The sequence below is a fragment of the Carlito syrichta genome, unplaced genomic scaffold (assembly GCF_000164805.1).
Source record: "Carlito syrichta isolate Samal-C Ts95f unplaced genomic scaffold, Tarsius_syrichta-2.0.1 Scaffold312570, whole genome shotgun sequence".
NCBI lineage: Eukaryota > Metazoa > Chordata > Mammalia > Primates > Tarsiidae > Carlito > Carlito syrichta.
The window spans coordinates 347,119-368,608 of NW_007256666.1; the positions used below are offsets into that span (position 1 = coordinate 347,119).

General features: G+C 37.8%; 1 protein-coding gene across 1 annotated transcript in view; it reads left to right on the forward strand.

Annotated features, from left to right (window-relative positions):
• The window catches only part of UBR1 (ubiquitin protein ligase E3 component n-recognin 1), a 144,870-nt gene that overhangs the window by 40,984 nt on the left and 82,396 nt on the right, over nucleotides 1-21,490 (forward strand). The window contains exons 5-11 of the mRNA XM_008069944.1: nucleotides 6,382-6,512; nucleotides 9,439-9,577; nucleotides 15,363-15,425; nucleotides 15,693-15,816; nucleotides 16,163-16,270; nucleotides 17,233-17,321; nucleotides 20,656-20,754. Coding sequence (XP_008068135.1) covers nucleotides 6,382-6,512; nucleotides 9,439-9,577; nucleotides 15,363-15,425; nucleotides 15,693-15,816; nucleotides 16,163-16,270; nucleotides 17,233-17,321; nucleotides 20,656-20,754 — 753 coding nt within the window. The remainder of the gene's footprint in view (nucleotides 1-6,381; nucleotides 6,513-9,438; nucleotides 9,578-15,362; nucleotides 15,426-15,692; nucleotides 15,817-16,162; nucleotides 16,271-17,232; nucleotides 17,322-20,655; nucleotides 20,755-21,490) is intronic.

Genomic DNA, 21,490 nt, shown 5'->3' on the forward strand with positions numbered 1-21,490 from the left:
GTGAGACTCCGACTCAAAAAAAAAAAAAAAATTTTAATATTGAAAGCCTTATACTGAATTTCTACTGATTTTTCTTTTTTTTTTTTTGAGTCGGAGTCTCACTCTTGTCTCCCAGGCTAGAGTGCAGTGGCACATTCACGACCACTGCAGCCTCTACCTACTGAGCTTAGGCGATCCTTCCCCTCAGCCTTCCCAGTAGCTGGAACTACAGACTCATGCCAGCACACCTGGCTATGATTTTTTTTTTCCTTCAAAAACTATTGTATACAGTTGAACCTTGAACAATGTGGAGTTTAGGTGTGCTAAACCTCAAGCAGTAGAAAATCTGCAGATAACTTTTGACGTTCCCAAAATTTAACTACTGATTAGCCTGCTCTTTTTTTTTGAGTTTGAGTCTCACTCTGTCACCCAGACTGGAGTGCAGTGGCTGCTCTCGGCCACTGCAGCCTCGACCTGCTGGGCTCCAGCAATCCTTCCGCCACAGCCTTCCAAGTAGCTGGAACTACAGGCACGCGCTACCATGCCTGGCTAATTTTTGACTTATTGTAGAGATGAGGTCTAGCCAAGTTGCCCAGGTGGGTCTCGAACCCACGGACTCAGGCAATCCACTCACCTCAGCCTCCCAAAGCGCTGGGATTACAGGCTGAGCCACCGAGCCCAGCTTATTAGCCTACTCTTGACCAGGAGTTCTGATAACATAAAGTTGGTTAATACAAATGAGTTATGTTATATGCTGTATTCTTACAATAAAGAAAGCTATAGGAAAGAAAGTGTTAAGAAAATGATGCCGGGCAAAGTTCCTCACACTGGTAAACCCAGCACTTTGGGAGGCTGAGGCAGGAGGATCACTTGAGCTAAGGTGTTTGAGACCAGCCTGGGCAACATATTGAGACCTCATCTCTACAAAAAGTAAAAAATTAGCCTGGTATGGTAGCACGTTTCTGTAGTCCCAGCTACTTGGGAGGGTAAGATGGGAAGATTGTCTGAGCCCAGGAGGTTGTGGCTGTGGTGAGCTGTGATCTTGCCTCTGCACTCCAACTTGGGCAGCAGAGTGAGACCCTTAGTCAAAAAAAAAAAGGAAGAAGAAAATGTATTTACTATTCATTAAGTGGAAGTGGATCATTATAAAGGTCTTCATCCTTGTCATCTTCATGTTGAGTTAGGCTATGGAGAAGGAGGAAGCTGAGAGGTTGGTCTTCCTATTTTGGGATGGCAAAGAAGGAAGAAATGGAAGGGGAAGTAGGAGAGGTAGGCACACTCAGTGTAACTTTATGAAAATACGTGATAATTTCTGGTTTTCTCATGTCTCTAAAAATGTTTCTATATGGTACCAGTCTTTCTTCCACCCTTTACTTTTGTTTCAGTGCCTGCACTGTAGCAGAGTCCATGTTGTAAAAGAAGTCAAAAGCAGTCTTGAATAATTGGAACCCTTCTGCCAGATTGTCTAATGTCAGTTTGTTTCCTGGCAATGTTTTTTTTATGCCTTCTTTCTCATCATCTGACACTGGTTTGGAAGCACTCATCTCCATCAAGACATCTTCTGTTAATTCCTCTAGTATAGTGTCTATTAGCTCTTTAATTTTTCTAAGATCCTGATCTCTCTCTCTTTTTTTTTTTTGGTCAGAGTCTCACTCTGTTGCCCAGGCTGGAGTGCAGTGACACACTCACGGCCACCACAACCTCGACCTGCTGGGCTCCGGCGATCCTTCCGCCTCAGTCTTCCGAGTAGCTGGAACTACAGGCACGCACTACCATGCCTGGCTAATTTTTTGATTTATTGTAGAGATGAGGTCTCGCTGCCCAGGCAGGTCTCGAACTCGCGGGCTCAGACAATTCACTCACCTCAGCCTCCCAAAGGCGCGGGATTACAAGCTGAGCCACCGAGCCCGGTTTATGTCTTGACTTTTAAAAGCCAAAACTCTTTCTAAAATTATAAACTCTTCTTGGCTGGCTTTAAGTTCCCCAACTTTAGATTCTTCACCTTCCTTTTGCTTCAAGTTGTCACATAATGACTTCACTTTTTCTCAAATCATATTAGAGTCTATAGGTATGCCTTTCTCATAGCAATCCTACTGCCTTTTCAATACAAGATTAAAAAGTGCAAGAATGTTCTTGCCCCCATGCTGCAACAAGGACTTCACAAATGTCCTTTTCTTTTTTTTTTTTTACAATGGTCCTTACACTGGATTTATCTATCTTGAAAGGGTGGGTAACTGCAGCTGCAGACCTCAATCTACAATATATATCAAGCAATTAAACTTTTTCTTGTAATGTCTTGACTTGTCTCTGCTTCTTGGGAGTACTTCCATCATCACTAGTGGCCTTTTGTGTGGGTCCCTTAGTGTTATTCAAGGTTTATGGTATTGTACTAAATATCATGAAAAATACATGATCTCTGCAAGAGATCACTTTTTTTTTGAGACACAGTTTTCCTCTTGACCAGGCTGGAATGTAGTGACTCAATCATAGCTCAACGCAGCCTTGAGCTCTTTGGCTCAGGCAGTCCTCCTGCCTCAGCATCCTGAGTAGCTAAGAATACAGGTGCGCCCCACCCCAACCCACCCTCCGCCCCAGTGCCTGGCTAATTTTTTCTTTTTTTTTGTAGAGATGAGGTCTTGCTATGTTGCCCAGGCTGATCTCAAACTCCCAGCCTCAAGTAATTCTCCTGCTTTGGCCTCCCAAAGTGCTGGGATTACAAGTGTAAGCCACTATGCCTGGCCCACTTTTTATGGCAATATGCAATTTATTGGAAAAACAGACTGCTTACTGGGAGATGATTAACATCAGACATCATTTAAAGTGATTACAACACTTGATTTCACCACAATAGCAACTAGAGGTGGCTATGAAATTATTAATCCTAGCTGGGTGTGGTGGCTCATGCTTGTAATCCCAGCAGTTTGGGAGGGCAAGGGGGTGAGGATTGCCTGAACTCAGGAGTTCAAGACTAGCCTGGGCAACATGGTGAGACCTCATCGCTACAATAAAAAAAAAAATTAGCTGAGCATGTTGACACGCATCTGTAGTCACAGCTACTCAGGAGGGGGGGTGGAGTGATCACCTGATCCCAGCATGTCAAGGCTATAGTAGCCATAATTGTGCCACTGCACTCCATCCTGGGAGACAGAATGAGACTCTGACTCAAAAAAATAAATATTTGTATTTCACTGGTACAGTATGCAGCGCCAGTAGTTTTATACAGTTATGGTTTAATACTGCATCATTACATATGTTTATATTTCTCCAGATTGTGAATGGCACCATGAGTTTGTATGCATGTTTTGATAAAGTTTAACTTTTTAAAAAAGATTTATATGTATCTTATGGTAGTAAATGATAAAATGAACTTGTGTCTTCATATATTTTATGAATTCATGACATACCTAAGTTTTTCTTTTTGTATTTCTAGGCTACACAGATTATCTGCAAGTTTTCTCAAATTATTGCAAATTTCTAAAAAATTTTCCAGTTAATTTATTTTTAAAAGTCTGCATATAAGTGAACCCATGCAATTTAATCCATGTTGTTCAAGAGTCAACTGTTTGGGGTTTTTTTCCCTGTTTTCTTCCTTTTTAAAAAACAGCTTATTGAGATGTAATTTGCACACATAAAAAATTCCCCATTAGCGGCGCTCGGTGGCTCAGCCTGTAATCCCGTGCCTTTGGGAGGCTGAGGTGAGTGGATTGCCTGAGCCCGCGGGTTCGAGACCCACCTGGGCAGCGAGACCTCATCTCTACAATAAATCAAAAAATCAGCCGGGCGTGGTAGCGCATGACTGTAATTCCGGCTACTTGGAAGGCTGAGGCGGAAGGATCGCCGGAGCCCAGCAGGTCGAGGCTGCGGTGGCTGGGAGCGCCCACTGCACTCCAGTCTGGGTGACAGAGTGAGACTCCAACTTAAAAAAAAAAAAAAAAAATTCACCATTGAAAACATACAATTCAATAGTTTCTTTTAAGTTTATTCACAGTTTTGCAACCATTACCACAATCGACTATAGAACATTTTCATCATCACAAAAAAGAAACCCTGCATCCAGAAGTCACTCTTCATTTCTCCTGAATTCCTCAGCCTTAGGCAACCACTAATCTATTTTCTATCTGAATAAGTTTACCTATTATAGTTGTTTTATAAAAAAAGGAATCATATAATATGTGGTCTTTTTTGATTGACTTCTTTCACTTAACATAATGTTTTCAAGGTTTAGTCAGGTTGTGGCATGTACTTCATTTCTTTTTATGACCAAATAATATTCTGTTGTATTGATAGACCACATTTTGTTTATACATGTATCATTTGATGAACATTTGATTTGTTTTCACTTTTTGGCTATTGTGAATAATGCTGCTATGAACATTTGTGTATAAATTTTTGTGTGAACATGTTTTTATTCTTCTTGAGTATACACCTAGAAATGAAATTACTGTTTCATATGGTAGCTATGTTTAACATTTTAAGCAACTGCTAGAATATTTTCCAGAGTGGCTACACTGTTCTACATTTCTGCCATTTCTGTATAGGGGTTATAATTTCTTCACTTGCTGGCCAGTACTTGTTATTATCTGTGTTTTTTATTAGAGCCACCCAAATGTTCGGTGGTATTTCATTGTGGTTTTGGTTTGCATTCTCTAATTGCTTATGATACAGATTACTCAAATGCATTTTATAACCTATTGGTTTGAACAAGCTTTTTATTAATGTTTTATAATGAAAAGAACATTGTGTGTGTGTGTGTGTGTGTGTGTGTGTGTGTGAGAGAGAGAGAGAGAGAGAGAGAGAGAGAGAGAAGACCCAGATTTTCGTCTTGCTTTTGCTACTTATAGTTTTTTGATCTTGAATGGGTTCCTTATCCTTTGTGTGTGTGTTAAAGAATACCTAATATTAAATTTACCATCTTAACCATTTCATTTCATTTCATTTTTTTGAGTAAGAGGTCTCACTCTTTCACCCAGGCTGGAGTGCAGTAGCACACTCACAACTACTGCAACCTTGAACTGCTGGACTCAGGCATGCGCAGTTCCACTTAGCCTTCCAAATAGCTGGAACTACAGGCATGCGCCACCACGCCCACCTAATTTTTTAATTTACTGTAGAGACAAGGTCTTGCCATACTGCCCACTGATCTTGAACCTGTGGGCTCAGGCAATCCTCTCGCCTCAGTCTCCAAAGTGCTGGGATTACAGGCATGAACCATTGTGCCCAGCCATCTTAACCATTTTAAATAATACCGTTCAAAAGTGTTTAGTGTATTCACATTGTTGTATAACAGATCTTGAACTTTTTCATCTTGTAACACTGAAACTTCTGTACCCACTAAACTAGCAGTCCTCAACCATTTTGACATCAGGTACCAGTTTTGTGGAAGACGGTTTTTCCACAGACTGAGGTTGGGGTGGGATGGTTTCAGGATAATTTAAGCACATTACATTTATTGTGCACTTTATTTCTATTATTATTACATTGTAATATATAATGAAATAATTATACAGCTCACCATAATGCAAAATCAATGGGAGCCCTGAGCTTGTTTTCCTGTAACTGGATGGTCCCCCAAAGTGTGTTGCTTATGTCCAGCCTACTTTGTAATCTCATTTGGTTGCTGTCACTACAAAGAAAGGATGTTAGAAATGGAAGCAGGCTTTTCAGTGCTGATCTGACAGGAGGCAGAGCTCAGGCTGTAATGCAAGTGATGGAATGTGACTGTAAATAAAGATGAAGCTTTTTTGCTCCTGTGACCGCTTACCTCTTGCTGTGTGACCTGTTCCTAAAAGGCCACAGACTGGTACTGGCCCATGGTCTGGGAGTTGGGGACCCCTGCACTAAACAATAATTTCCTCTCCTCCTAGCCCTTCCTTGGCAACCATCATTCTATCTTCTGTTTCTCTGATTGTGAGTATTTTAGATACTTCATATGGTCAGAATCATACAGTATTTGTCCTTTTGTGACTGGCTGGGTTCCATTTTGTTTACACCGTTCTGCTTTCTTACAGCGTAGTCATGAGGATCTGTGGAAATAAATTATGAGAAAAGTTTTTGTAAGCTATAAGGGATAGCCAATTGTTGTATGAAATTATCATAATTAGACTACTCAGAAAGGCAGAGAAGAACCTTCATAAGGAAGAGTGTTGTTAATAGGGACTCCATGGTTCTGCCTCTTTTCCTTTATGTCATCTGTAGCACCAACTTGGCCACAAGGAGTTAAGCTAAACTGATGTGAATAGCAACCCTCTTGAGCTCAACTTGAATTCATTCCTGGAGAATGTTGTAATGGACTCACTAAAGTGATTATTTAATTTAATAACGTTACCATCCTCATCCATTTACTTGTATACAACCCTGGGTAGTATGTTTTTCTTTGCTTTTTTTTTTTTTTTTTTTAAACAGAATTCACATTGTGCATTGAATGAAGAAGTAATTGCCCAAGCCAGGAAAATATTCCCTTCAGTGATAAAATACATTGTAGAAATGACTATATGGGAAGAGGAGAAAGAACTGCCTCCTGAACTTCAGATAAGGTGGGGAAAATTGTCAAAAAGGACAAGTTTTAGTGATGGTTATTTATATTGCAAAATAAGTGTTGGATAAGTGTTTTTGTTGTAGTTTACTGCTTAATTTATTATCATTATGAAAAAATGAGAATTTTTTTAAAGAGAATTATCCCTTCAGATTATTTTTTAAATGTCCATTTATATGAGAGGTGTGCATTTTTAGGAGAAATTAATATATTAGAGATCTTAATTTAAGTGATTTATAAGGAACTAATAGTCTCTTATCCTAATAGATAAGTAAATTGCCCAGTTTGATCCTGACCTGGACCAACCTCCAGTTTCTCCAAGAGGTTTGTGAACAAAGTTAGGGACTTTGGAATGGTATAGCTCCCTTTAGCCCAGGTTTTTAGCTCTTTTCCTGACAAAGAAAAATTTGATGAGAATGAGGAAATAGCCTTTTTCCAGTGCTCTTGTATTCTGGGATTATTCAAATTGTAGAGAATTATATTGAAATTACCATTTTTTTTTTTTTTGAGTTGGAGTCTCACTCCATTGCCCAGACAGGAGTGCAGGGGCATGCTCCCGGCCATCACAGCCTCAACCCGCTGGGCTCTGGTGATCCTTCTACCTCTGCTTTCCGAGTAGCCCGACTGATTTTTTTTTTTAATTTATTGTAGAGATGAGGTCTCGCCAAGTTGCCCAGGCGGGTCTCAAACCCACAGGCTCAGACAATCCACTCACCTCGGCCTCCCAAAGTGCTGGGATTACAGGCTGAGTCACCAAGCCTAGCCTGAAATTAACATTTTTAAACTAATACCCAGAATTTTCTGATAGTCATAAGTCTTTTGGTGACAGTAAATTTGCTCTTAACTTACAAATGCAGAAAGGACGTCTGAACCTGATATGAAGATACAGTTTGTATCTTGTGGGAATTTTTCTACCTGGGTAATATTAGGATTTTCACAAACTTGTAACCTAAATCTAAATACAGTCATTTCTTTGAGTTTGTTGGGTGCTTTTGTTTTGTTTTTAAAAGGAGAGAGAAGTAAGGAATTTTAATTTATAAAGGTATTAAACATATTATTTGGACTCTCTTTGGACTGTAAACTGTTTGCGGAAACAAAGGTCATGAGAAATTGTTCCATAAATATTTTAATTTCAAATAGGTGATAATGTCAGTTAAACCCTTTAAGAAACATTGTATTTGGTAAACATAATATGAGTCATCTGCCTGCCAAAAAAGGAGAGTTGCTTGAGTGTCATTGTGTATGTTGGTATGACTGGTCTTCAGATTCACAGATCTGAGTTCTAGACCCTCTCAGTGCTTATTGGCATTGTGATCATGAATAAATTTTTTTTTTAGTCAGGGTCTCACTCTGTCTCCCAGGCTGGGGTATATATGATCACAGGTCACCACAGCCTTGACCTCCTGGGCTCAGGCGATCCTTCTGCCTCAGCCTCTTGAGCAGTTGGGACTACAGGTACACACCACCATGCCTGGCTAATTTTATAATTTTTTTTTTTTGTAGTGATGAGAAAATCTACCTCTTAGAGTTATGAGGATTGAGTGAATCATAAAAGCATATTATAAACTACTTAAAACTGATAATATACATATAGCCCATGGCAACTGTTTTTACATATTTTATGAGATCCCCATCCCACTCTTAAATGTAGATGTTATGCTTTTTTAAAGGTGAAAGAGCATCTACGGCCATACCACCCTGAATGCGCCCGATCTTGTCTGATCTCAGAAGCTAAGCAGGGTCGGCCCTGGTTAGTACTTGAATGGAAGACTGCCTGGGAATACCGGGTGCTGTAGGCTAAAAAAATTTTTAAAAATAAAGATGAAAGAGCACTGTCATCTCAGCAAAATTAAAAGATTAGGTGACCTATCTGAGGTCCTACTGCCCATATGGGAGTGCTGGCACTTTAGGTTCGTGCTGTACCACTTTTTAAAAAATGTGTTGTAATGCCAGTATTACTTAAAATAAATAGAAGGTAAAAACAAAAATAAATTGAATATGCAGTATCTGAATATGTATCCTTTTTTCTAAATGTTAATAAAATCTGTACCCCACTCTTTAAAATAAAAATTTTAAAAATCATAAGGATGAGAAAATATATTTACTATTAAGTCAAAGTAGATGATTAAAAATAAAAACAAATAAATAAAAATCTGATTATCTTTGCTTCCTTGAAATCTAATTATCTTTGCTTCCTTTTGAGTGAGGCATGTCTTCCTCTGTGAATTAAAATTGCTACTAAAAACATACAGTCTAGCCGGACTCGGTGGCTCAGCCTGTAATCCTGCGCCTTTGGGAGGCTGAGGTGAGTGAATTGCCTGAGCCCGTGGGTTCGAGACCCGCCTGGGCAGCGAGACCTCATCTCTACCGTAAATCAAAAAATCAGCTGGGTGTGGTAGCACATGCCTGTAATTCCAGCTACTCGGAAGGCTGAGGTCGAAGGATCGCCGGAGCAGGTCGAGGCTGCGGTGGCCGGGAGCAGCCACTGCACTCCAGTCTGGGTGACAGAGTGAGACTCCAACTCAAAAAAAAAAAAACAAAAAACATAGAAAATAAAATAGTTTGAATGATCAGCGTTTTAAAAAATCCATGGCACTGCTGGGTGTGGTGGTTCACAAAACACCTGTAATTCCAACACTTTTGGGATGCCAAGGCGAGAGACTTGCTTGAAGCCAGGTGTTTGAGACCAGCCTGAACAACATAGCAAAATCCTGTTTCTGTAAAATAAAAAAAAAAAGAAAACCAAAAATTCACAGCATTATACCACTTAAAATCATATCCTGTATTAATATTACAGTATTACTTTCCCACATGTAGGAAACTTCACAGTGCTGCTTCAGTACAAATGTTGTATATTATTTTCGTCAATTTTTTTCATTTGTTTATTTGTTGCAGTATCTGAATATTTATCTTTTTTTTTCAAACAGGGAGAAAAATGAAAGATACTATTGTGTCCTTTTCAATGATGAACACCACTCATATGACCATGTCATATATAGCCTACAAAGAGCTCTTGACTGTGAGCTCGCAGAGGCCCAGTTGCATACCACTGCCATAGACAAAGAGGTTTGTGGTCTACTTTTGAACTGTGCTTCTGTCTTACATTAGCTTCCTGTCAATTAGGTGTTAACTGAGCCTTTGCCAAGTGCCTTAGGATTGTGTTAGGTACAACCATCCTCTCTATTTATTTCTTACATCCTAGGTGTATTGGTCAGAACTTTGATTTTGTATGTGTGTGTGTATCATAGTTTTGCATAACTAGTTATAACTTTCCTCTTTTATTTTAACTAATTAGAAGGTAACTGAATTTATTTGGCAAAGCATAAGTAAGAATGCCAGTTTAGCTTTAGCCTGATCCCATAGAGGATTCATTGAATGAATGAATGCATGAACTATGATCATTTCTGAGATCTTAATATGATTTCTTTAAATTATTTTTAGAATGATATTAATTCTGTGGCTCAGCTTTTATTTGACATCCATCCAAAGCAAAATGGGTTCCTCAGGTGATACAAATACATAAAAGGAACAATAACCCAATCCCTGCCCTTGAGAGGAATCTAATCTAGTTGAAGAAGCAGCATGACATGACATTAGTAACTTAAATTTTTTTCCCTTTTTAATGTATTTTTTAAAAATGGGTGGTTTAATACAAAATTAGAATAGGTGGTTAACTTTCTATTTCTTATGTATATCTTATGTGATTTCAGAACATTATTGAAAGAGCAAATGAAGTGGAAAAAAAGGATATGAACAGCAAATAATATTAAGTGACATTTAACAAGTACTTACATATGTCAAGACATGGTGTACTTTACATGTAATATCTTATTTAATTGTTACATCTTTAAGTCAACCCTTTGAGATAGATACTGTTGTTATCCCTATTTCATAAACCTAAACTTAAGTATGGACAATTTAAAAGGGTCAATATCTTGATACACCGAGATAACCCATTCCAAGTACATGAAAATTCTGGTTAGCATGGTGCTTTCCAAACTTTAATTTTCACATGAATAGATCTTAGTAAAAATGCAGGTTCTGAGTTATTATAGTAGGTTTGATGTGGGGTATGCTGTTCATTTCTAACAAGTTTGCAAGTGATTTTGATACTTTCAATGCATAGGCCACATTTTGAATAGCATGTATCCTCTCCAACATTTCTCTTCTATTAAATAATTTTCTCATTGCTCAAAGGGAAAAGAGAGCTATATATAAACATGAGCTATGTCTTCTCTTAAGTTTTTGATGTATATAAACGTGTCTTAAGTAGATGTATATAAACTTCTCTTAAGTTTTGGATGTCTTTGTAGGTTAGACATATAAGTGGAGGTTACTAGTTAAAGGTTACTAGTCTCAAGTTGACTGTATTTCCAGATTACTTTTAATTTAATACAAGTCTAAAGTATCAAAACAATTTTTTTCTACTCTGTGGTTGGTAGATCCATGAAATCACATGCAAGGAGGTAAAGCGCATAAGAGACTGAATGGATTTGAGGAGGAATGGTTGAAAGCTATGTTTATTTACAGTTAAATATTGAGGAAAAGAGAGATAGGAAAGACAGTTCTGAAAAAACACAAGAAAGGTGAAGATTTAGCAAGTAAGAAGAAAAGGAAGAGAACAAGAAAGGAGAAACAGTCAGAGGAAGAAAGAGAGGAAAAAATAGAAATAGGAACGAAGATAGAAGAAAGAATAAAAGAAAAAGAAAACAAAATGGGGTATTTAGCAAACATTACTTGGTTCTTCCAAATGATACCAGGTTAGGCCAGGTGTTAGTACCTGTGTTAGTATTGCAACACTATAGTTATAGGTTGCAGAAGGAACTTTAAAGGTCAATCAGGCTAATACTTTTCAACTACTGTACTAGTTGTCTAACGTAAAGTCTCCTTGGGATGTTGAATTTTCACATTTCAACATCAACATCAGCAAAGAAGGGCACACTTTTATCACTGGTCTGTGTGTACCCCTTCCATTGTTTTTAACACATTTTTCTCCTTCATCCTTCTCCCCACTCTTAGTCCCTTCCCTCTCTAATGTGTCCCTGGAGTTTTGGGGACAGATATTCCCAGGAATGGGCTGGTGTACCACAGAGTAAATATGTAGCTAGGCACAGTGACGCATGCCTATAATCCCAGCACTTTGGGAGGCCAAGGTGAGAAGATTGCCTGAGTCTAGGCGTTTGAGACTAGCCTGGGCTCCATGGTGAGAACTCGTCTCTACAGTAAATAAAAAAATTGGCCAGGTGTAGTGGCACATACCTTGTCCCAGCTACTTGAAAGGCTGAGGCAGAGGGATCACCTGAGCCCAGGAAGTTGTGACTGTGGTAGCCATGATCGTGCTACTGTACTCCAACGGGGGCAACAGAGTGAGACTCTGACTCATAAATGAATGAATGAATAAATGCATAAATATATAAATATATTTCCTAGCTTACATCTTGATAGTCACTTTATATAAATAAATATATATTTATATATTTATACCCTGTCTCAGAAAACATTTGGTGGCTATAACTACAGAGACATTAACAGATAATCTTTAAATATGCCTCTTAGGGAAAAATGGATTCTTTTGTTTTTATTCTGGTAGGACTTTTGTGATAAAGTGACTATCAAGATATAAGATAGGAAATAGTGAAAAAGCACTGAAATGAGCCATCTTTACATTGAGAGCACAATATCCTTGGCTTGTGGTCCTCTTCCTTGTGCTTGAGTACTTGGAGAGTTTGATTCTCTAACTGCTTGTTGGACAACTCCCATTCTTAGAAAATTTTTGTCCTATGTTTAGCTAAAATCTGTCTCCATGTATTTTCAGATGAATTTCCTATAAAAACACCCCCCAAAATATCTTATTTTGCCTTTAGATGGCAACCCATCAAATAGTTTAAGAAATCTGTAATTTCTTGTTTTCTTCTATTAAACAGTTTGTCCTGTGATGATAAGCTTGCACTGGTAAAGCTGTCTTTATAGAGACATTAAACATATTGTTTTCTTCCCTCCAGATAAATACCAGTTTGTCAAAGACTGTATTAAAATGTGATACTGTAAATCAGTTTGCTAAACATTTATAAAGCACTTTGAGGAAGTGCAAAGATGAGTCACATTGAATCTGTCTTCAAATAGTTATTCTCTGCCATTCTTATGAAAGAGACAGGCATTCAAAGAAACTTTAAAGATGTAATGATGTTCTTACCCAGTTCACATTTTGCTGTTTTGTGTACAAAGTCAGTATTGCAAATTTTAAAATAAAATCTTGGTAAATATCAAGATATATTTTTCTTGTATTATTGTGAGCTACTATGATCTTAGGACTCTGAGGAAACACTTAACAGTATGATAAACTCCCCAGTAGAAGATTTGGCTTGAGAAAGTGTGGGACGAGGCTTTGTTGGATATGGAATAGAAAGATTTGGGTTTCCCAGTATCTTTGTCCTCTCTCTTCCTAGTCTTGATTCTCAAAAGGTAAAATAGGACATGACATAATGTTGTATACCATATTAAGGTAAAAAATGTACTCCTTGGCTAGATGAAACTGTGTTGCTGTTAGTCTGTTTTACAAACCAAAGATGTATACTTGTAGTTCTATTTTCAGCTATAGTATGAGGATCAAGGAAATCTATTACAAATCACTTGATAATTTTTTTTCCAAAGTACATATGCCAGCCCTAATAAATCAGAATTGGAAGTATGGGAAAGAAATACTTATGTATTTTGACAAAACTGCCTCCCTCTAATTGATCTAATGTCTTCCCAACCCCCCCCCTTTTTGTCATTAAAACTTTTTTTTTAATGGTGGTAAAATCCACATAACATGAAATGTAACATTTTAACCTTTTTTTGTGTGTATAGTACAGTAGTGTTAACTATACACACATTGTTGTGCAATAGACCTGTAGAACTTTTTCATCTTGCAAAACTGAAGCTTCTATCCATTGAACAAATTCCCCCTTTCTCTCTCCCTCCAGCCCCTAGCAACTACCAGTTTTGCTTTATAAGAGCTTAACTATTTTAGATATCTCATATAAGTGACATCATACAATATTAATCTTTTTGTGACAAATATTATATGGCTGGTTTATTTCACTTGGCATAATGTCCTTAAGTTCATCCATGTTAGCATATGATAGAATTTTCTTCTTTTTCAAGGCTGAATAGTGTGTGTGTGTGTGTGTGTGTGTGTGTGTGTGTGTGTGTGTGTGTGTGTACACGCGCGCGCATGTGCGCGCGTCACATTTTGTTTACCTGTTCATCTGTCAGTGTATTCTTGGGTTGCTTCTACCTTTTGGCTGTTATGAATAATGCTCTTATGAACATGAGTGTACAAATATCTGAGTCCTTGCTTTCAGTTCTTTTGGATTCATACCCACAAATAGAATTGCTGTATCATATGGGAATTCTGTGTCTCATTTTTTGAGGAACCAGCATTATTTCCATAGCAGCTGCACCATTTTATATTTCCTGCAGTCGGGCACAGTGGTTCTACTTTCTCCATGTCCTTGTCAATACTTATTTTTTTTTTTTTAATAGCAGCCATCCTAATGGATATGAGATGAGTCGCCTTTCCCCATTTTTATTGAGGTCCACTGTTTTTGATTGATTGCCAGAATCTCATGTATACAAGCTCATTAATGCTTGAGTATATGCTATTATTGTCTTATCTGTTTTTTTGAAAAATCTCTTATGACTCGGGCTTTTTCGTATTTTTTTCCCTCTGTAATGGCACTTTTACTGATATAATTAATAGTCTACATATATTTGGATAATTCTTATGCTTACATACTAAGGACCTAAAGAGGGTATACTACAGAATGGTTAGAAGTGCAGATTCTGGAAATGAACTGGTTGTCATGCATCCCTGAATCTACCACTTATTAACTTTCTGATATGGGGATAAATGACTTAACTTTTGTATGTTTTGGTTTTTTAAATCTGTAAAATGGGGATAATAGTTTCTTCATAGGGTCATTGTAAAGGTTAAGTGAGAAAGACAGCACTCCTTGACATTTTTCATGTGACACACATAGAAAATGATAAATCTTACATGTGGGTAAAAGAATGAGCTACAGGGAAGTTCTACATAGACCTTGCTTGGCTGCCTTCAGGGATCAAGGAAGCAGTAGCCCAGTTACACTTCCAACCCATTAATGGACTCACGTATGTCAAAGAACACACATTGAGGAGCTCTTAATGAGAAGTATTTAACATTCATTCATGAAAAGTATTTAAGCCAGGCATAGTGGCTCACGCCTGTAATCCCAGCACTTTGGAAGGTGGAGGTGAGAGGATTGTCTGAAGTCCAGGGGTTGGAGACCAGCCTGGGCAACTTGGCGAGACCTCATCTCTACAATAAATCAAACAATTAGCTGGTCATGGTGGCGCTTGCCTGTAGTTCCAGCTATTTGGAAGGCTGAGGCGGAAGGATCGCCTGAGCCTAACAGGTCAAGGCTGCGGTATCCATGAGTTTGCCACTGCACTCCAGCCTGGGTGACAGAGTGAGACTCCTACTCAAAAAAAGAAAGAAAGTTAAATAAAACATAGAGCAGGAGTTTAGGAAACTTGAGTCATTGTCTGATATAGAGAGTTCACTTATAATAAGTTAAGAACTAGCATTCTTGCCTGACAAGAAACTAGCATCCTGAATTATAGAACTTCTCTCCTAGAACTATTGAAAGGTCTGATACTTCATAAAACTGTTAAACATTTATGTTTGTCTTCTAGGTATTGTCCTGAAATCTTAAAACAGTCAACAGGTGATTAATAATTGAGACTTTATTAGGTCTTTGGGTTATATATTACTTAGTGATTAGAGTTATCATTCTACTACCTAATTCTCATTTTTATCTATAATTAGGGTCGTCGGGCTGTTAAAGCAGGTGCTTATGCTGCTTGCCAGGAAGCAAAGGAAGATATAAAGGTAACTTTCTGAATTAAGGACAAAAAGAGAATTTTCAGAGGAATGGTATATTACAAGAGCTCAAGTAGAACAATTAGAGTGATCACATTGTTGAAGTGGTTTGACACCTGTAGTTATGATAGAATTGGGGCACTTAGATGCAGAGATTTGAAACTATAATAGCAGGGCTATTTGATTTCTTTTTTGTTGAAGGATAGATTGCTTAGCTAAAAACAAAATTTAAACCTGGTTTTTTGGTTTTTTTTTAAATGTTCCCTTCATTTGTAGAGTCATTCAGAAAATGTCTCTCAACATCCACTTCATGTAGAAGTATTACACTCTGAGGTTATGGCTCATCAGAAATTTGCTTTACGTCTTGGCTCCTGGATGAATAAAATTATGAGCTATTCAAGTAAGCATATAGCCTGTTTTTCTTATTTCTGATAAAATACTGTGTTTTCATAGCTACAAATTTTAAAACATAATTGAATAGGAAATAAGCTTTATTTTGAGGGGTTTATACATTGTGAATAATTTTCAGGATTGCAATTTAAATGAATAATGTTACAGGATATTGTTTCAAATACTTAACGTCAAACCTATCTTTTATTGGCTTTTGGGTCTTTGATGTTCACAAAATTATTCTTAACATCAGTTTGGGATGATTACTTTTAGTCTTTTCACATATTATAAGAAATTTACTTTTAGGAGAAACATTATTATAAGAGTTAGAATTATGTGCCTTTTTTTGTTTGTAGGTGACTTTAGGCAGATCTTTTGCCAAGCATGCCTTAGAGAAGAACCTGGCACCGAGAATCCCTGTCTCATAAGCAGGTTAATGCTTTGGGATGCAAAACTTTATAAAGGTAAGCAGATCTTTGCTTATGCAGCTTGCTGGGAAGCAAAGAAGGATTATTACTTTCAAGTGGAGCTGTAATCTCTTTTGTTTATTAAATTAGTTATTAAGTCTGTGATCTTGACTGATGAGAATGTGAAAATAAAGCTTAACCAATCAATATGTATTCTATGTTAAAACCTAGGGATGTTGCTTTTTAATTACAGTATCTTTTCATTTAGTCAGGGCCAGTCCAAAAGAGTTTTATATGTATATTCATATAATAGTGCCATTATTAGGCAGGGCACAGTGGCTCAAGCCTGTAATCTCAGCACTTTGGGAGGCCGAGGCAAGATGATGGCCTGAGTGCAAAGGTTCGAGGCCAACCTGGGCAACTTGGTGAGACTTTGTCTCTACAATATATCAAAAAATTAGCCGAGCGTGGCAGCATGCACCTGTAGTTCTGGCTACTTGAAAGGGTGAGGCAGAAGACTCGTCTGAGCCCAACAGGTTGATGCTGGGGTGGCCATGAGCATGCCACTGCACTCCAGCTTGGGAGACAGTGAGAGTCTGACTCAAAAAAAAAAAAAAAAATAGTGTCGTAATTAAAGCTATGTTTTCATTTTAAAAATCTAAATGAAGAGCAAAAAGTAAAAATCAAGAGGAGGGCTAAAGATATGGAGAAGGAAAAGTACAGAGTAAGAATAGTTTTGAGTGAAATAAAGTGAAAAAAGAATAAAAAGGTTGGGAGAGGATAAAATAAAGTGTAAGATAAAGTAGTGGGAGGGGTGCAAAATGAGAAAAAAAGGTTTTATATATATATTAAATTCTAGCTATTAAATATTAATGCAGTAAATGCTATTCATATTTGAGTCCTTGAGGTCTCTTAGCATGTGAAATATTTTTATAATATGCTGCCACTTCTAATAGCTGCTTTTGTTTTTTGCTTTGGTGATTTCCCTTCATTCCCCTCCACCTCAAAATAATGTATAGGTGCCCGTAAGGTCCTTCATGAATTGATCTTCAGCAGTTTTTTTATGGAGATGGAATACAAAAAACTCTTTGCTATGGAATTTGTGAAGGTAATTGCTCTATATGAATAGCTATCAATAAGTAGAAATAGGAGACAGTTTTAATAAATGAAATAATAGAAACGGATAATTATGAATCAAAAGACTTGAATTTACTATTTATTTCTTTGTCAAAAGTTATGTTACATAGCTATTTTCATAAATGACATTTTGTAGTATGGAAATAGCAGTCTTGGAGAGAGATAAGTGGAAAGTGACCTGTTTGCCCAGATAGAATAAAGGGAGGTTATCATGTTCACACATGCTTTCATTCTTCCTAATCATTTATTTGCCTGTTAGTAGAATTATAGCAAGAATAGTTGTCACTAATTGAAAGGAATAGCAGAAAAGAGGAAAAGATGCATGCTAAAGGGAGGCAGGAATTAGGTGGCCAAGAGTTTCACTTAACTGTTGAGGCTAAAACACAAGGGTAAAACTTACAGCTTTTAAAATGTTGTTTTATTAATCTATTATATATCCCTTACCTTGTCATGTCTTTTTGTCTATCTGTCAAATTAGAGTCCAAGATTTTACAGAACAGGGACTTCTTTGAATCTTCTACTTTGCCTTTTAGAAAAGTATCCAATAAGTACCTTTTTATTTCCTCTGATTGTGAGTTACAGGAAATTCTGTAAGACATAGACAGATAAAGGACCCAGGATGGAATTGAAAGCAGAGAGAAATCATGATTGCTGTTGGCAAATGACACTGGGATAAGATACCCTGGATTTTATATGTCAATTGTTAAAAGTAACTAAGACATTTCTTGTATGTCTGATTCTTCAGAGGTGATAGGAATCAAGATATCAACTCTGTCCTAAAACTCTTTAGAGATAGAAAATTGTACCGCATGTATGATTCAAAATGAAATTTTGTTTTCTTTTACAAAAGCTAATCTTCCTACTTAGAAGATTTTTTTTTTGTACATCATGATTACATCTTAAACTTTGAATAACTCTCCAAACTATAGAGTTCTCAATGTGATACATACACTCAACTCTGTGCTTACCCATAACAGATACTTGCTACATGACTGGGTTTATTATTTTTGTTCTCTCAATATATCAGGGTCAATTTTCAGCTCTTATATACCAGTATGAATAAGAAGTTATTTGCAACCAGTGTCCATTCTGTTTAAGGCTGGATTCAATCTGTTCAGTTTTTCTGGGTCATGTCAATTTTATTAAATAGGAGTAGAAACTGCTAAAGGTTTCATTCTTTTTTCCATTCCACCTTCTTTTTTGGAGAAAGGGTAAACCACACCATGTTTTTTGTTTGTTTGTTTGTTTGTTTTTTTAAGTGAGAAAGACTTATTGAGAGGACAGAGAAGCATCCACAGTTGGAGGGGACCCAAAATGATTGCCTGCCTCTGGAGTCAAAATCTGGTGCTTATATAGCCCTAAGTCCAAGCCGATTGGCTAGCACTAACTGTAAGCTGTAGCTATTCTGATTGGTCAGTATTAAAGACCAATTGGCAAGAGGTAGGGGCCTAATGGTGAGCTGATTGGTTGCTTTTCCATCCCAGCAGTGAGTTCTTAAGCTCTAGCTTGAGCTGCTGGCAGAGAGCTTGTTTACCAATGCTGAGCTATGTTGTTACTAGAGAACCCACCTGTCTGTCTGCCTAGCCTTTCTCTAGCTATCTCCTGTCTCTTTCCCCTCTCTGGAGTAGAAACCCTACCTGCTGTTAGGGAGTAAGGACAATGACCGGTCTGGCTACTTCCTGCTGATCTACTTCCTGCTGATCCTGGATGGGCATTGTATGGGGACAGCAGGTAGGGATCCTCTGGAGAGTGATCTAAAGGTCCTCATATAAAGAAGCTTCCATACAGTGTTCCATCTGCACCACCATCTGATGACCTCTAGGTGCGAAGAAACAAACTTTACAAAAAGGTTAACTATATACATAAGCAAAACAAAAGGAACTATTAAGAGAAAGACCCATGCCATATATTGGAAATGCCTAGAGAGGATAAAAAAGATTGTAACCAGCTGGGTCCTGAAACTGCCTGTTCTTGTAAAGAGTCAATGATTTTATTTGTTTATAACCTGTAAAGTGTTTTCTACGTGGGAGGAAGTGTTAATACAGAAACAGCAAGTTTCATTTAATAATGCGCATGTTTCTCCACATTCCCCCATGAGCAATCCAAAGTTTTAGTAATTACCTTGTTGAGTCATGTATGTAATAGAAGGTGTTTACAAGAAGCTAGGACTAATGCTACTAAAAACAGGAAGATAGAATAGGCATTTTGCTTGTTCCTGTGAGAGAGACTTCTAGGTAAGAAAACAATCCCATGGATGTTAAAGATTAAGGGGTCCTTGACAGAGACGTCTAATGGTACAAATCAAGATGAAAACAAAGACATTAAGTATAGGTATAACTGTAAGGAAGAAATTTATAGGCAGTTAGTAGTGGCACTTGATCTTTTACGATTTTAGTTCGATACTGTATGCTCTTCCGTGTCAGCTGAGGCAACTTCTTCTGGACTTTAGGCTTTCACTCTAGTGTGATGGATCCACAAGTCTATTCCAGTAACTTTTACCTTCCATCGAGCCCCACATTCGGACACCAAAACTGATGTGGATTTTTCAGGTCAGCCTGGGCTTCAAGAGTGTCAGCTCAGTGGGTTCGCCAGCCAGGCCCCAGAGAGGGTCGTGAGGGGCTGGTAAGCCTGGCCCCAGTAGTGTCAGCTCTAATGGGCTGGGAAACTAAGCCCTGAGAGTGTTGCGATTTGGTGGGTTGGCAAGCCTAGCCCCTGGAGTGTTGACTCTAATGGGCTGGTAAGCCAAGCCCCGAGAGTGTTGCTGGTTCGGTGGACTGGTAAGCCTAGCTCCTTGGATGTGTCAGCTTTGGAGTCTCACCTTCTTCTGGCAGCTCTCCTGGTTCAGCTGGGTCTATCAGCTGGCAAGCCAGCCTCTAGGGTGTATGGCTCTTCGGTTCCGAAAATTTCTGCAGCTCTTCAGGTTGCAGCTCTTCAGGGTCGAGGTTCTTTTCTAATGCCCAGGAAGTATGAGGGACACGAACAGCTGAAAAGTGAGAAAGATTTATTGAGAGGACAGAGAAACTCCCACAGTGGGAGGGGTTGCCCCCACACTATTATTTTTAAGAGTGTGTGTGTGTGTTTTAACAATTCTCATTTCTAACTCTGCTGGTTGAGTAACTACATTCATATTAGGTCTTTTGTTACTCTCTTTCTAAGATACTTTTGTTGATCATGATATCTTGCCTTAATAAATAGAAGTTGTATTATTTGTCATAGATAGAAACAAACTTGCCGCAGCTATTAAAATTTGGATTTTAAAAGTTTTTAGTAGTGATTTAAATTGATTCTTCACTTATATATTTCAGTATTATAAACAGCTGCAGAAGGAATATATCAGTGATGATCATGACAGAAGTATCTCTGTAACTGCACTCTCAGTTCAGATGTTTACTGTTCCTACTCTGGTATGTATCAGTTACTCCTTTTCAGTCTTTTAAAGTAAAATTTGTTTTGCTTTGTAAGAATTTTACTTAATGTCGAGTCAAATGAAAACAATGTTAGAGCCTCTAAGTTGGACTGTTTATTTGGAAAATTGAAGAATACTTTGTGGTATCTGCATATGAGTAATATTTAATGGTATCCAAGGACTAGGTAACTTGGCTCTGCCTTTGTTCAAATGTCCTGATCTCTGTGAATGACACCCAGAGCTTGTTACATGGTGTAGAGTAACTTAGGAGCACTGTCTTTTCAATACCAAAACTTTTTTTTTAAACAAAATAATTTTTTAAATGAGAGGATATTTTGTTTTTTAGTTACTGTTTGGTGGGGAGATAAATAAAGTAAGATAAAACTTAAGAAGTGGGAGGATGTGCCTGTCAGGATTTGTGTGAGATGGTGCTACATAGACCTGGGAAGAGAGTGGAAGATTCTGCTTCCTTTTGTACTACTCCTTTTCCTTTTTCTTCTAGACAGTTTAATTAACTGTTACTACTTTCCCTTTTCAAAAGGCCAGACAAAAGGATGCAGAAGAGAAATTGAATTGTGTTGAGGGGGATATTCTAGAATAGGTAGTAATGTGATAGAAGTCATGCAGTATATCTTTGTTTATTCTGCTTTGCTCACTATGTGATTTATGATAAACATTTGTCTAGATAACCTGTATAATGGGCTTGGGGTGTCCAAACATGCGTTTTCTAGTTA